This window comes from Ursus arctos, unplaced genomic scaffold (genome assembly GCF_023065955.2).
Source record: "Ursus arctos isolate Adak ecotype North America unplaced genomic scaffold, UrsArc2.0 scaffold_11, whole genome shotgun sequence".
In the NCBI taxonomy this organism is placed as follows: Eukaryota; Metazoa; Chordata; class Mammalia; order Carnivora; family Ursidae; genus Ursus; species Ursus arctos.
Window position 1 is genome coordinate 55,830,395 of NW_026622775.1, and position 14,305 is coordinate 55,844,699.

The window sequence follows — 14,305 nt, forward strand, 5'->3', positions numbered from 1 at the left end:
TTTTTATTTCTATGTAAATTTTAGTGTAATTTGTCATAAAAAACCCTGTTGGGTTTGTAACTAGGGCCCAAGGATGCAAGAGCACCTGGCTCCAGGGGTCCCAAACAGACCAGGTTTGGCCACTTACCGCGGACAGAATCAAAGGCCTCTAGACAAGTGATGGTTCAACAAGAAAGGAGTTTATTTCAATGAGGCCAGTGCCAGGAAGATAGTGGAGTAACGTTTCAGACTGTCTCCAAAGTGCAGGGAATACTTCTAGGTTTATATAAGGAGAATATGGGACAGAGGTTGATGGGTACATGCAACTCGGGCTGTAAAAGTCAGTCAGGTTGATCATTGTCTTGGTGTAAAAAATGTGAGGTCTTGCTGGTGTCAGGGCAGTTATTATTGCTTGAGGGGTAGTTTCAGTTCACATTACAGGATGCTTTGCCCATTGGGTCGTTTTCTTAAGCTGGAAAGAAGAACTTAATCAGAAAGTACAGACTAAGGTCAAAACAGAAAGTCTTCTTTCAGGTTTTTGATTGGCATTTAATAGAGTCTATAGTTCTGTTTGAATCTAATTCTTGAACATGGTATACTTCTCTGTGTACTTGAGTCTTTTTAAATGTCTTCCAATAAAGTTTTAGTCATTCCTAGTGCCCTTTGGCTTCATTATTTGTTACATTCATTTCTAGGTATTTTTTATAATGCTGTTGGTACTTAATGCTATTTTTATTTTTAAATTTAATATTCTGTCTGCTGGCATATTTTGAAATGCAGCTTTTGAATACTGTTTTTTAAAAGTTCGTCAGCCTTGCATAACTCTAATTATAATGACCTATTTGTGATGTCTTTTAAGAATATAGTCATATCATTGGCAAATAGTGACCATTTTGTTTCTTCCTAGTCTTTATAGTTTTCCCTGCCCTTTCCCCTCTTGCTTAACTGCACTGGCTAGGTCCTCTAGTAAAGAGTTGAATGGAAATGGTGATTGCCAGCGTCTTTTGTCTTGTTCTGATCCTGAAGTTTCACCATTATGTATTCACCTTCAAAATTAAGTATGATGTTAATCTGGACTTTTGTGTTACCTTTTATCATATTAAACAGGTTTACATCCATTCCTAGTTGATTTAAGAATATACAATTTAAAGTCATGAATCATCATTGAATTTATCATTTTCCTTCCATTTTTTGAGATGACCATTTGATTTATATCTCCTTTTTTTCTATTAATAAACAGTTGATTTTCAGATGCTTAAACCAACTTGCATTCCTTGTATAAACTCAATTTGATCATTGATGTAGTAGTAGTGTAATTTTTTAGGTTTTTCTTTTATATATAAATTGCTGGGTTTGGTTTACTTTTATTTAGGATTTTTGCATCTGTTCATAACAGATTGCTGGTAGCTTTCCTTTGTCATTCTGTTCTCATTTTGGTATCAAGGTTATATTCCCCTCATAAGGTGAGTTGTAGATGATGCCTTCTTTTTCTAGTCTCTGGAGTGGTTTATGAAAGGCTGGCATTTTTATTTCTTCTTAAATTTTGGTAGAATTTGCCATTGAAACTCCAGGCTTAGAATTTTCTTTGTAGGAAGGTTTTAAATTATATTTCACAGTCTCTTCAATAAATGGTCCTGGGAGAATTGGACAGCTATATACGGAAGAATGAACCTCAACCATTCTCTTACACCCTACACAAAGATAAACTCTAAATCGATGAAAGATAAACTCTATGGACTCCAGGATGAAAGACCTCAATGTGAGACAGGAATCCATCCAAATCCTAGAGGAGAACTTAAGCAGTAACCTCTTCTACAACAGCCACAGCAACTTCTTTTCAAAACACATCTCCAAAGGCAAGGGAAACAAAAGCGAAATTGAACTTTTGGGACTTCATCATGATAAAAAGCTTCTGCACAACAAGGGAAACAGTTAACAAAACAAAGAGGCAACCCACAGAATGGGAGAAGATATTTGCAAATGACACTACAGATAAAGGGCTGGTAGCCAAGATCTATAAAGAACTTCTCAAACTCAACACCCAAAAAACAAATAACCAAATCAAAAAATGGGCAGAAGACAAGAACAGACACTTCTCCAAAGAAGACATATGAATGGCCAACAGATATTCAACATCATAGCCATCAGAGAAATTCAAATCAAAACCACATTGAGATACCACCTTATACCAGTTAGAATGGCAAAAATTAATAAGGCAGGAAACAACAAATGTTAGAGAGGATGTGGAGAAAGGGGAACCCACTTACACTGTTGGTGGGAAAGCAAGTTGATACAGCTACTTTGGAAAACAGAGTGGAGGTTCTTCAAAAAGTTAAAAATAGAGCTACCCTATGACCCAGCAATTGCACTACTGGGTATTTACCCCAAAGATACAGAGGTAGTGAAAAGAAGGGGCACATGCACCCCAATCTTCACAAGCAATGTCCACAATAGCCAAACTGTGGAAGGAGCCCAGATGCCCTTCAACAGACAAATAGGTAAAGGAGATGTGGTCCATATATATAATGGAATATTACTCAGCCATCAGAAAGGATGAATACCCACCATTTGCATCGACATGGATGGAACTGGAGGGTTTTATGCTAAGTGAAATAAGTCAAGCAGAGAAAGACAATTATCATATGGTTTCACTTTTATGTAGAACATAAGGAATAGCATGGGGGACATTAGGAGAAAGAAGGGAAAAATGAAGGGGAGGGGATCAGAAGGGGAAATGAACCATGAGAGACTGTGGACTCTGGGAAACAAACTGAGGGTTTCAGAGGGGAGGGGGGTGGTGGATTGGGCTAGCCCTGTGATGGGTATTAAGGAGGGCACATATTCCATGGTGCACTGGGTGTTATACGTAAACAATGAATCATGGGACACTACATCAAAAACTAATGATGTACTGTATGGTGACTAACATAACAAAAAAAAAAAAAAGAAAAAATAAATTATATTTCAAAATCTTTAGTAGTTATAGCACTATTCTGATTTTCTATTTCTTTCTAGATTGATTTGATAAATTGTATTTTTTCAAAATTTACTTCTTTACTTAAAAATTTTATTGGTATAAAGTCATTTGAATGCCTGCAGTTTCCATAGTCTTGTCTTCTTTTTCTTCTTGATACTGGTTATTTGTGCTCTCATTGTCTTCTCCTTCCCTCCTTTTCCCCTTCCTTATCTTCTCTTTGGGTCACCTTATTAATCAGTGTCACTGTGATTTATCAATCTTTCAGTGGACTAGCGTTGCCTTTTTTTTTTTTTAATTTGTATTTGTTTTCTGCTTAATTAATTTCCGATCATATTTTGTTCTACTTTCTTTGGGTTTATTTTGCTCTATTTTTTCCCCATAACTAATTGAAATAGAAATAGGTTAGCTTCTTAATTTTAAGCTTCTTTTCAGGTGAACACATTTAAAGCTGTGAATATCCCTCCCAATATTGTTTTTATCTTCATGTCATATGCCTTTATTATTGTTATCACAAATTAAAAATACTTTCTAACTTCCATAATAGTATCTGTTTTGACTTACAGATATCCAAACATATGAGGAATTTCTGTTTGTTTCAAGTTGATTTAAAATAATTAAAAATAATTCAAAAATAATTTCCAAACATATAAGGAATTTCTGGTTGTTAAGTTGATTTAGAACATTATTGCATTGTTGTCAAAGAATAGACATCATGTAATATTGACATGTTGAAATTTTTTGAGACTTGCACTGTGGCCCAGGAAAAAGTCTTTTTTTGTCAGTGTTCCACCTATGCTATAGACGAGTATGCAATGTGAAATTTTTGGTTAGTGCTTTTCTCTATGTCCATCATGTAAAGTGTGTTACTCTACTGTTGAAATCTCTAGTTTTCCTACTGATTTTTCTCCCCGTTTGTTTCTGTCAGGTGATAGTGATGCATTAACAATTTTCACTGTATTTGTAGATTTGTCTACTACCACTTCTTGTCATTCTGTAAATTGTTGCTTATACTTTGATTTCATGTCATTCTCTCACCTCTTCCTGGTGAATTGAACCACCTTACTTTTATTTTGAAGTGACTCTTTATTTCCAGTTATACTGTTTTCTTTAAAATGCCCTTTGATATCATTATAGCTCCCCAGTTTTCTCTGGATTAGGGATTGCATGCTCTATTTTTTTAAATCTTTTTACTCTCAGCCTTTTTGCATTGGTATGTTTTTAGCTGATATTCTCATAATTACATAGTTGGCTTTTAAAAATCCAATGAGATAGTGTTTGTCTTTTAAATGGAATATTTTAGTGTATTTACACTTAATATAAATATTATATTTGCATTTCAATATTTCTAAAACTTAGAACTCTTAAAATAGTCTTTTACTCAGTCTTTGTACCAGTTTGTGTACATGCATGAGGATATTTGACAAATTTTTTAAAAAATTTTATTTATTTATTTGTATTATTTATTTTTCTTTATTTGACAGAGAGAGAGAGTGAGAGAGAGGGAACACAAGCAAGGGGAGTGGGAGAGGGAGAAGCAGGCTTCCTGCTGAGCAGGGAGCCTGATGCAGGGCTCAATCCCAGGACTTTGGGATCATGACCTGAGCTGAAGGCAGACACTTAATGACTGAGCTACCCACGCGCCCCAACAAATTTATTTTTTTTAAAGATTTTTTCATTTTAGAGGAAACATGAGTGGGGAAGAGGCAGAGGGAAAGGGAGACAGAATCTCAAGCAGACACTGTACTGACTGTGGAGCCTGACATGGGGCTTGATCCCACAACACTGAGGTCAGGACCTAAGCTGAAACCAAGAATTGGATGCTTAATCAACTCTGATACCCAGCTCCTTGACAACTTTCTTGCATAGGAATTGCTTAGAAAGTATTAAAAATACTGGCCATTTTGGTTCTTTTTTTTTTTTTTTTTTTTTTTTTTTTTTTTTTTTTGCTGTTTTTTGGTTCTGATTTTGAAAAATGATCATTGTATGATATTTATGAAAGAAACTTATCTTCATGTTTTTAATCTTAAGATACATTATTTGGGTAACCAGACAGCCATGTTGAGAACTAAAACATTTTATGTTTGTGAGGTATGAATATTGCAAAAGCATTCTGTGTTTTTTCAGTTTATTTTCTGGCTTGTCATTTCTGAAGAATTTCCACATCCTCTTTCTTTTATGCTGCAGTAACTTTGCACCTAACTGCATAGCTTGAATTGATTGTCTTTCTTGAAAGCTTTGCTACCTCTTTTTTTTCCCCTCTGATGCTTTTGCTCAGGGAGGAGAATTGACAATGCAACTTAAAGTTTAATGTCACATAGTGTGTCAAATGTAAAACAGCCATACTTAATGGAATGTAAACTAAAGTTAATCTGACACTTCTAGTAGTAATATATTCAGTTTGAGGAGTAAAGGATGTAATTTTTTGTTAATGTTTATCTCATATAAGTGATTTTATTTATAAGCATTTCTTTAAAAATATCTTTTATAGAAAATTTAGAACATGTACAAACAGGGAAGAGATTATGTACCTTTTTGTTCTCAACACTTAAATAATTATCAGTTTGTGGCTAATTTTGTTTCATCTCCACCTCTTTCTATTATTTTGAAATAATCTGAAGCATCGTATCATTTTAGATAGATAGATATTATACTGATAGAGTCTCACCTTGATCAAACTTTAGTCAGGCTCATCTGGATTCTTTTCCCAACTGGGTCTCAACTTTGGTCTTAGGAGTCTGTTTTTATATTGCTCAGTTTTGGCCAATAATCTTGGTCAAGTTGGTTTAGACAGAATCCTGTACCCTTAACACCCTTGAGTTCCTTAGCCCCCACCATCCTCCTGGTGATATCCTATCACCTTGGGCTGCCTTCAGCAAGAATTCTGTTAGATCTGTTTAGCCAGAATCCCCCTTAGCCCACATATTTCCTCTTAGTAATTTTCCATCCACTGAACACCCCCAGCCCATTCTCCTTAGCTATAAATTCCCACTGCTTCTTGTTGTATCGGGAATTGAACCACATTCTGTATTGAGATCTCTTTTCCCCTTTTGTAATAGTCCTGAATAAAATCTGTTTTTACCCTTTTTAGCTCTTGTACATTTATATATTTCATTATGTAGCTCTAAAAGATAAGAATTCTTTTAAAGGCTATTATCACATCTAAAATATATGATTGCTTAAAATCACATATCTTGTTTATTTTACGTTTCTCTAATTGTTTCATTAAAAACTTGTACTTTGAGATTGATATATCTTTTAGGGCTTTTGTTTTGCTTTAATTCTATAGGTTTCCCCCTTACCTTTTTTTTTTCTTACTATGTATTTGTTGAAGAAATTAGGTCATTTGTTTCCCAGTTTGGGTTTTCCTGATTATGTTCCTAAGCTGTCATTTAACATATTTCTCTGTTTTCTGTACTTCCTGTAAATTGGTAGTTAGGTCTAAAGGCAAAAAACATTTTTTTTTTTTTTTAGAGATTTTATTTATTTTTATTTGAGAGAGCACGATAGAGGGAGAGGAAGAAGCAGACTCTCCGCTGAGCAGAGAGCCCCACATGGGGCTCAAGGGGGGCTCCATCCCAGAACCCTGAGACTATGACCTGAGCTAAAGGTAGACACTTAACCAACTGAGCCATCCAGGTGCCCCCATTTCTTTTTTTTTTTTTTTTTTAAGTACTTCTAATGTTGTAGATTCCTTGGATCATATGTGTTAGAAGGGACTTAAAGATTGAAGATTGTAATACTGTAGTTATATATGTGTAGTTAGAATACTGTAGTCATCTATTCCACCTCCGTGATTTATACACCTCAAAGAGGTTGTGGTTTATCTGAAATCCCACATCAAGTTGAGGTTAGAATCGAGGGTGCATTTGGAAATAGAAATATCTTTCCCTTCTGAATTTTTAAGTCCTTTCTTGTGTTGCCACTTCGGTGTTTTTGTTCTTCAGATGTTCTATTCAGAGTATCATCCCCCTACAGAACCCCCTACCTGTGCCTATAAATTCTTAAATTTGTCTTTTGTTCTCTTTCCACTTGAGCCCTGTGCTGACTGTAATTCAGTTTATTAATCTGATAATACCTAATCTGTGTCAAAGTCCTCTTTTGCCACACCTTCCAATCTACCTTGTCCTATTCTAAAGTCCTTTAGCCTGAGTAATAATTCTTTTACTTTAAGCAAAAGTGCAGCCATGGACCCCTTAAGCATGAGAGATTTGTTTACTTTTGAAAAATTTTTTAACTTTTAGATTTATTTTTACAGAATGAGAATAATTATTAAAAATTTTAATAGTAATTATTTGTTTAAAAATTAAAACAGTGTGGAACTACATAAAGTAAAAACCAAATGTACCATGATCCTCCCCACTTCTACCTCTTTTCTTCCTCAGTGATAACGATTATTAAGACTTTGGTGTATCTCATTCTAGACTTTATACAAATACAATTTATATATTATATATTCTCATATACATATACAGAAGTTTTGTTCTTTAAAAATAATTCAAAATTTTGTACTTACGTTGCAAAAGTTACTTATGCAATATGGTCAGTATATTTTATAGGGAAGGTATTCTTCCTCCTCTAGTTAATGCTAGCCTGCTCTAATTTTTTTTTCCTTTAAGACTAAGTTGTAAATCAGGAAAAACAAGTTAAGAGAGTGCCTACAAATACCAAGGAAACTTAGATAGATTTTCATTTTACATAAAAATATGGAACAATAGTATAATAAAAACTAAGTTATTCAGAATGCTATATGGCATATATTTTTTAAAAGTCTTATAATAGTAGAAATTACCAAAGGACCACAAAGGAAAACATTTACATTTAGTTAATTTGGTAAAGTTAGCTCATTGTCAAAACTTTGCTTGTTTAAAAAAAAAATCAAAATTTGAAAAATACAGAAAATGGGAAAAAAAAAACCCCACCCACAGCCTTATAGTAAATGTTAATAGCCAAAATCAGAATTAGGTAGAATATTCCTATTGTAGTCTTCTATCTAGCCTATATTTCTTTCCTAGATTCCCTTTTCCCAAATCTAAGTTGAGCTTTTATAAGGGCTAGCTTTCTCTGAGGTTCAAACTCTTTTTTTTAATTTAATTTTATTTATTTGACAGAGAGAGAGACAGCCAGTGAGAGAGGGAACACAATAGGGGCAGTGGGAGAGGAAGAAGCAGGCTCCCAGCGGAGGAGCCTGATGTGGGGCTTGATCCCAGAATGCGGGGATCGCTCCCTGAGCCGAAGGCAGACGCTTAACGGCCGAGCCACCCAGGCGCTCCTGAGGTTCAAACTTTTTTAAATAGAAAACTTTAACCTGATTTTAAAAAGGACCCCAAATAACTATAATGTATTAGACAAATAGAATTACTCTCTACTGCCACTTGAGTGCTTTCTTTCCCTCTCCTACCCCAGTTCTCATACAAATGCCTTGACTTGGAGTGGACCTTAGGGTCGGTTCATTCAATACTTAGGAAAACAAGTTTTACAGAAACTCTTAGTCCTATGGCATTGCTTCTAACCAGTAACACATCTTAATTTAGTGGCACTGCAGCAACATAGCTATTTCAGGAGAATCTAGTCTGGAGAAATCACCTCAGAGGAACTGTAAAAATGTGAACTCAAATGAGCATCAGCTCCCCCCCTCCCCATGATAGATTGAAACAAAAAGTTACTTTATTTCTGAATTTCGTAAAAATGTTTAGCAAAGAGTCAGTTGGAGTACACTTTGAGACACATTTTACTAAAAGCTTTTTTTTTTCTTGAAGCACAAAATCTTTGTGAGGTAGGAAAAGTAGGAAGATAGGAGAGAGAGAAAAATCTCCTATCTAGTAAATCCTTTTGCATAGTTTCACAAATAATAGCTAAGTCACTTGGTATGTTAATAAGTTTTATTTTCAAAAACTAGAATGTCTTACTAGCTAGTTCCTTGAAGGAAGGAAACAAGAGGCTTCTGGAGGGGATTAGCGAGATAAAACACTACGCAACTGTTCAGTTACTAAATTTTTTAATCCACAGAAGTCTGTAGTACCTTTCAGATAATTACAAAAATAGACTCTTAAAACCAAATCCCTTGAAGCCTTTGGTATATATATAAAAATTAGTACATTTCTATTATAAAAGCATACAATCTTACTAGTATGTTCCTCCCATTTTTCTACATCAGAAATGAAAGGGGGCATTGTCTACATCCAGTATTTCCTTTTCACATTTCCGTATTAAATACTTTGTGTCCCTTATATTTATCTTAAAATGGAAAAGAAAGAATGTTTTTATTGTTTTGCTGTAGTTGCCACTGATGTTATAGAAGCTGTATTGTGAGTGCTTTAAAATTCTCAAACCAGTTTTGTCTGTTATACTTGGAGCTTAGTCATCATCATACGTAGCAGGACCTGATTAAGAAGGCTGTTCCGCCTCTAAGCCTTCCTAGATTGTAGCCACTAGCAACCAGGCTGCAATAATTTCCCTTTGATGACATCATCCACTGTGGAAGAACCCAGTTGCTTCAGCGAGTCGAACTACATACAGTTCTAACCCTCATCAAATATGGCATCTCCCTCGCCTGCTGCAGCAGGGGTGGAAGAAATGCCGGTGTTTTTTTAAGCTAGCGAGCTTTTTCTTTTTCTTTTTCTTCTTCTTTTAAAAAATTCTAATCATGGATGCTTCTTCCGATCCCTATTTGCCTTATGACGGGGGAGGAGACTGTATTCCCTTGAGGGAATTACATAAAAGAGGTAATACCATCCCCTTGCTGTGAATCCTCTGTTGGTATGTTTTGCATGTGGCTGGGCGGTTCTCTAGTTTAAACAGATCCTGGATTGTCCTTTAAGTGTTGCACGATGTTGTTTCGTTGCCCTGGAATGTTAGTGAGGGGCAAATGGAGCCTTCTGAATGGCTCTGTAGTCGTCCCCGATTGTTTTCTCTGTGCAGATTAGTCCTGCTTCAGATCACATCGGACTCAGACTCGGACTCTGACTCCATCTTCTATGTGAAAATCCTTTTTCTGTTTAACTGCGAAAATGAATTAATCCGCTTTTAAAGCTTACAGCTACCTAGAGTCACGTTAGCTCCTAAAAAGTAATGTTTTTCTTCCTTTGGAAAACTTATGTGTTTCCTTTAATTTACACAGAGAAATCAAGTATGTGTCTGTGCACCTGTGTGTTTCAGCTGCTGCCAGTTACCATGTAGCTTTCGCCACCACAAAGTAAATTTATAGTAAAAGCTCTGCTTACATTTTAGAACACTTTAAGATGGTAATAAAGACGAACACATTTTTATACTAATATTTTTCATTTAATATGTATTTCAGCTGATTAACATTTACTACATTGTCTCCTACAGGTATTTCATAAAAATTGATATGATAAAAACAATGAGGGTAATTTTTACACACCAGAAAAAATAATAGTCAATAGTTTGTAAAAACCGGAAAAGCACCCAGCATTCATGTAAATCTTTTGGAAGGTACTGCCTGGGTCTTCATAAAACTGATTACGTGTTAATAAAGCTGCCCTTTTAAAATTTTTCTTAAACTAATCTAAAAATAGACTGGTTGGTAGTTGTTCTAGAAAAAAAATTGAACCTTAAGAAAAATCTCTTAGCTAGATGATTTCATTTATGAGCCATGTTAATTTGAATTACTGCATGATATTATAAATCCATTTTATGGTTTAATGCAAACTTTTGTTTATGAAGCAAATAAGGAAGTCATGATATTCCTGAGCATATTTAGCCTGCTTTATTTAAAATATAGTTTGTATTCTGATAACACCTTTTTTTTTTTTAGTATTAAGTTCCATTAGGATTAGAAAATGTTAAGGTATTCAGCAAATATTTATTGATTGCTTTGTGTCTGCTGGACAGTATTTTAGGCTGTGAACAGTTGTAACATTGAATATCCTATAGTATTCTGTTGTTAGTAAAAGCTTACTTTTCAGATTTTGAGAACTATATGAAGATCATGTTAACATATGGTGTACTTTCTCTTACAGAGTTGCTGTCAATAAAATTTCTCTATATAAGTATGTATACATACTTTAAACATTGGGGAAATATCTAAAAGCATAGAGAAGAAAATAAAAATTTCTCATAGTCTTACCACCCAGAGGTTTTTTTTGTTTTGTTTTGTTTTTTTAATTTTTCAGTTCTTAATATGTTCATAAACTCCTTTTTCCTATGTTTTCATCATTCCTTTTCTGGTAAGGATTTCTTTAAACAGGAAGCAACGTGAATGAATGGTGACTGTTAAAATGTCACAGTATTTGCTAATCAGTAATTAAACTGTAAAACACGACAAACTGTGTTTTTCTCTGAGCTATTACAACATCTGTTTGTTGATGGTGATAAACCAGAAAACCTGGGCTTGGGAAATTTAAATTCCCAGTGTTAAGCTTGACAGTCTTTGACAGAACTTATATGGACTCCATCTCTATAGGACATATGCAAATAATAAGAAATAAGCCAAAGCTTATGTGAGAGTAAGGCATGGTTATTGATGTGGTTATTACTAAAACATAAGCTTTTTGTTTCCCTTGAATTTTCATAAATAGTCTTTTAGGAATCTTGCTGAAGGTCTAAATCAGGCACATTCTTGGCAGCCCAAATAGGTTCCTTATCCCTTGATGAGACTTACCGTAATATAAACCAGTGTTATTTGAAAGTAACATTGTGTCATTGTAATACAGATCAGTCAGTTATTAGGCTCACTGGACTGTACTGTGGTATCCCGATATCTATGGATAAGAGGTTATTTGTTTTCCATAATTTATGACCTATTGTAACCATGGGTCAACACAAAAGAACTGGAGATGTAGAAACACGCAGCTAGCATAAATCAAGAAAACTGAATCAGCTTTCCTATGAGGACAAAATTACAATGACTAGAAATAGCTCTTTAGGCTGATGAAGAAAGAAGAGGCAGATAATCAAAATGTAAAATTATAAAGGATATCAGTGGAGTAAACATGAATCTGTTACTGAATCTCTGAGTGCTAGAGTTAGAGATTGCCTTCGTGGAGTAAGTAAAATTCAGTTCTATTTTTCAAGGTGAGATGGTAAATGATGAAGCTTCCTACTTAAGTGGGTAATATAGAGATTGGAAATGTAAGCAGATTAAACATAGAATTAATTAATATGTTGTTGATAGATTAGAAATTAAGATGGCATTTTAGAAATAGCCATTTTTGAGATAAATTTCCTATGCAGAAACGATCAAGTTTTTTCATAAAATGTCGCTTCCATTATTATAAAGAAAAAAAAATTAAAACTTGGTTCGTTTGGATTGTTAATTTTAATACTTTGACTTTTTTTTTTTTTAAGATTTTATTTATTTATTTGACAGAGGGAGACAGCCAGCGAGAGAGGGAACACAAGCAGGGGGAGTGGGAGAGGAAGAAGCAGGCTCCCACCGGAGGAGCCTGATGTGGGGCTCGATCCCGTAACGCCGGGATCCCGCCCTGAGCCGAAGGCAGACGCTTAACCGCTGTGCCACCCAGGCGTCCCATACTTTGACTTTTTCTTAATTTGTTAATGAAGTTTAAGTAGTTTGGGGAGTTGAATTCTTTTCTTCTACCAGGCCTTTCCTTTGTATTTGATCATTTGGACTTTGAGCCTCCTTTTACTCCATGAGAGAATCTTTAAAAATTATTTGAATATTAAATGTTTCATTCAAGTATTTATTGAGTTCTTGTATATGTAAGGTACTATTAGGTGCTGTGGAGAATGATGGTGGTATTATAGTAAAATTAGTAATAGCTAATACTTAGTAGAATTTACTGTTTGCCAGATACTTTTGTAAGTGTTTTAGGTATATTCATTCATGTGTAACAAATCATTTAATTCCTCCTCATAGACTTGTGACTTCGGTACTGTTATAATCCCCATTTTCCTGTTGACAAAACTGAAGTAAAGAAATCATAAAGAGAAGTCAGGATTCAATCCAGATGATACGGCTCATACTCCAATTATGGTGAAATACTGCTTCTCACTATGTATATCCCTGTAATACTTGGGCGTTTGGAGCCTGGCAGGGGCATAAGAAATCATCCCAAGTTCAAAAACAAAGACCCAAAGCCCAAGGAAGTTAATAAATTTCTAGTAAATGGTATAGAGTGCATGGTCTATGGAATTTAGGGGAGGAAGAGAACAGTGGCCTTTTGACAAGTGCTATCAAAGTAGGCCAAGTTTTCAAGTACACAAGGGCATTTGATAGGACATTCCTGGTAGAGAGGATAGAATGAGTAAATGCTCTGATGGGAGTGAATGCCTAGTATGTTGTTTCCTGATTAGTTTTATCAGTGGGGCAGTATAGCTAGGCAGAAGAGTGCCGGATCCTAGAGGAGCTTGAATGCCAGACTAATGATGGCCTTAAAACACAAAATGTGGGGACTTCCTATTGAAATAAATGTTTGGGGTCTTATTAAGTTTCTGCCTGAAGTCATTTCTTGATACTCATTAGCTCAAACATGTATTTGAGTAAAGCTTTTTTGTTACTGTTAAATAGATGAGTTTTTTCATTTTTATTTCCTCCAAAAAGTATTATTAGTTAGCATTTTTTTCGCACATTATTTGGAAATCATGTGTTAGATGATATTTTTACTGCCAGAGGGTCATTCTGTAGGCTCTTTGTAAATGATTTTAGGATCCACATCCCTACTGTACTTCCATTACCTCTTTTAGGCAACTAAAAAATTAAATCTCTTCTTACAGATTTATTCATCTAAACGTCTGTAAATTAAAAGAACAAATATTCTTTATTTGATGTCAGAAACTCTTTGTATTCTAAAACAGTAGTATAAAAACAAAGCCTTTGTTTAAATTTATTTTGCTCATAGTATCTGAATTTAAAACCTTCAATAAAATCTGGTTCATATTACATTACTATGTCTAGCTCTATTTTCTAAAAATAACTGACATTTTACTATGATTAATTTATCTCACGGCTTGTTATTAAGTCAGAAATGCTTTGTGTATCAAGATTTCAAAATGTGAGCAGATCGCCTGCTATGTAGAGTAGGTTTGTAATTTTGGTTATTTTTGTGGCATTGAGGTCTCTGCTTTGTGCCTACACAAAGCCACAGGAGACTGGTGGCTTAAATTATATTTTAAAGTTTTGGTTTTGTTTTTAAATAAACATGTTTAATTAATAATTTTTTGGAGTCCATTACAACCTTAATTAAATCAAAAAGATATTGTTTCTGTCAGTTTAGGCCTCTTGCCACTTAAAGCAAGTTTCGTTAAGTCTTTTATTCATGTAATATACAAGTTACTTACATTCAGAGGTAATAAATGAAAATGGAATTTGTTTCCAATTATACAGGTGTCTTAATACCGACTTTATCATCTCTACCTAAGGACGTAGGC

At 34.6% G+C, this 14,305-nt stretch overlaps 1 protein-coding gene across 6 annotated transcripts in view; it reads left to right on the forward strand.

Moving 5' to 3' along the window:
- CLCN3 (chloride voltage-gated channel 3) overlaps positions 1 to 14,305 on the forward strand; it is a 93,038-nt gene that overhangs the window by 27,639 nt on the left and 51,094 nt on the right. The window contains exon 1 of one of the 6 annotated variants that reach the window (XM_057310179.1): positions 9,306 to 9,678. The exons of 4 other annotated variants lie outside the window; for them this stretch is intronic. In XM_057310179.1, coding sequence (XP_057166162.1) covers positions 9,600 to 9,678 — 79 coding nt within the window. In that variant the 5' untranslated portion in view covers positions 9,306 to 9,599. Of the gene's footprint in view, positions 1 to 9,305; positions 9,679 to 14,305 lie in introns of those variants that run through there. One more of the 6 variants, XM_026485605.4, reaches the window with a different exon arrangement.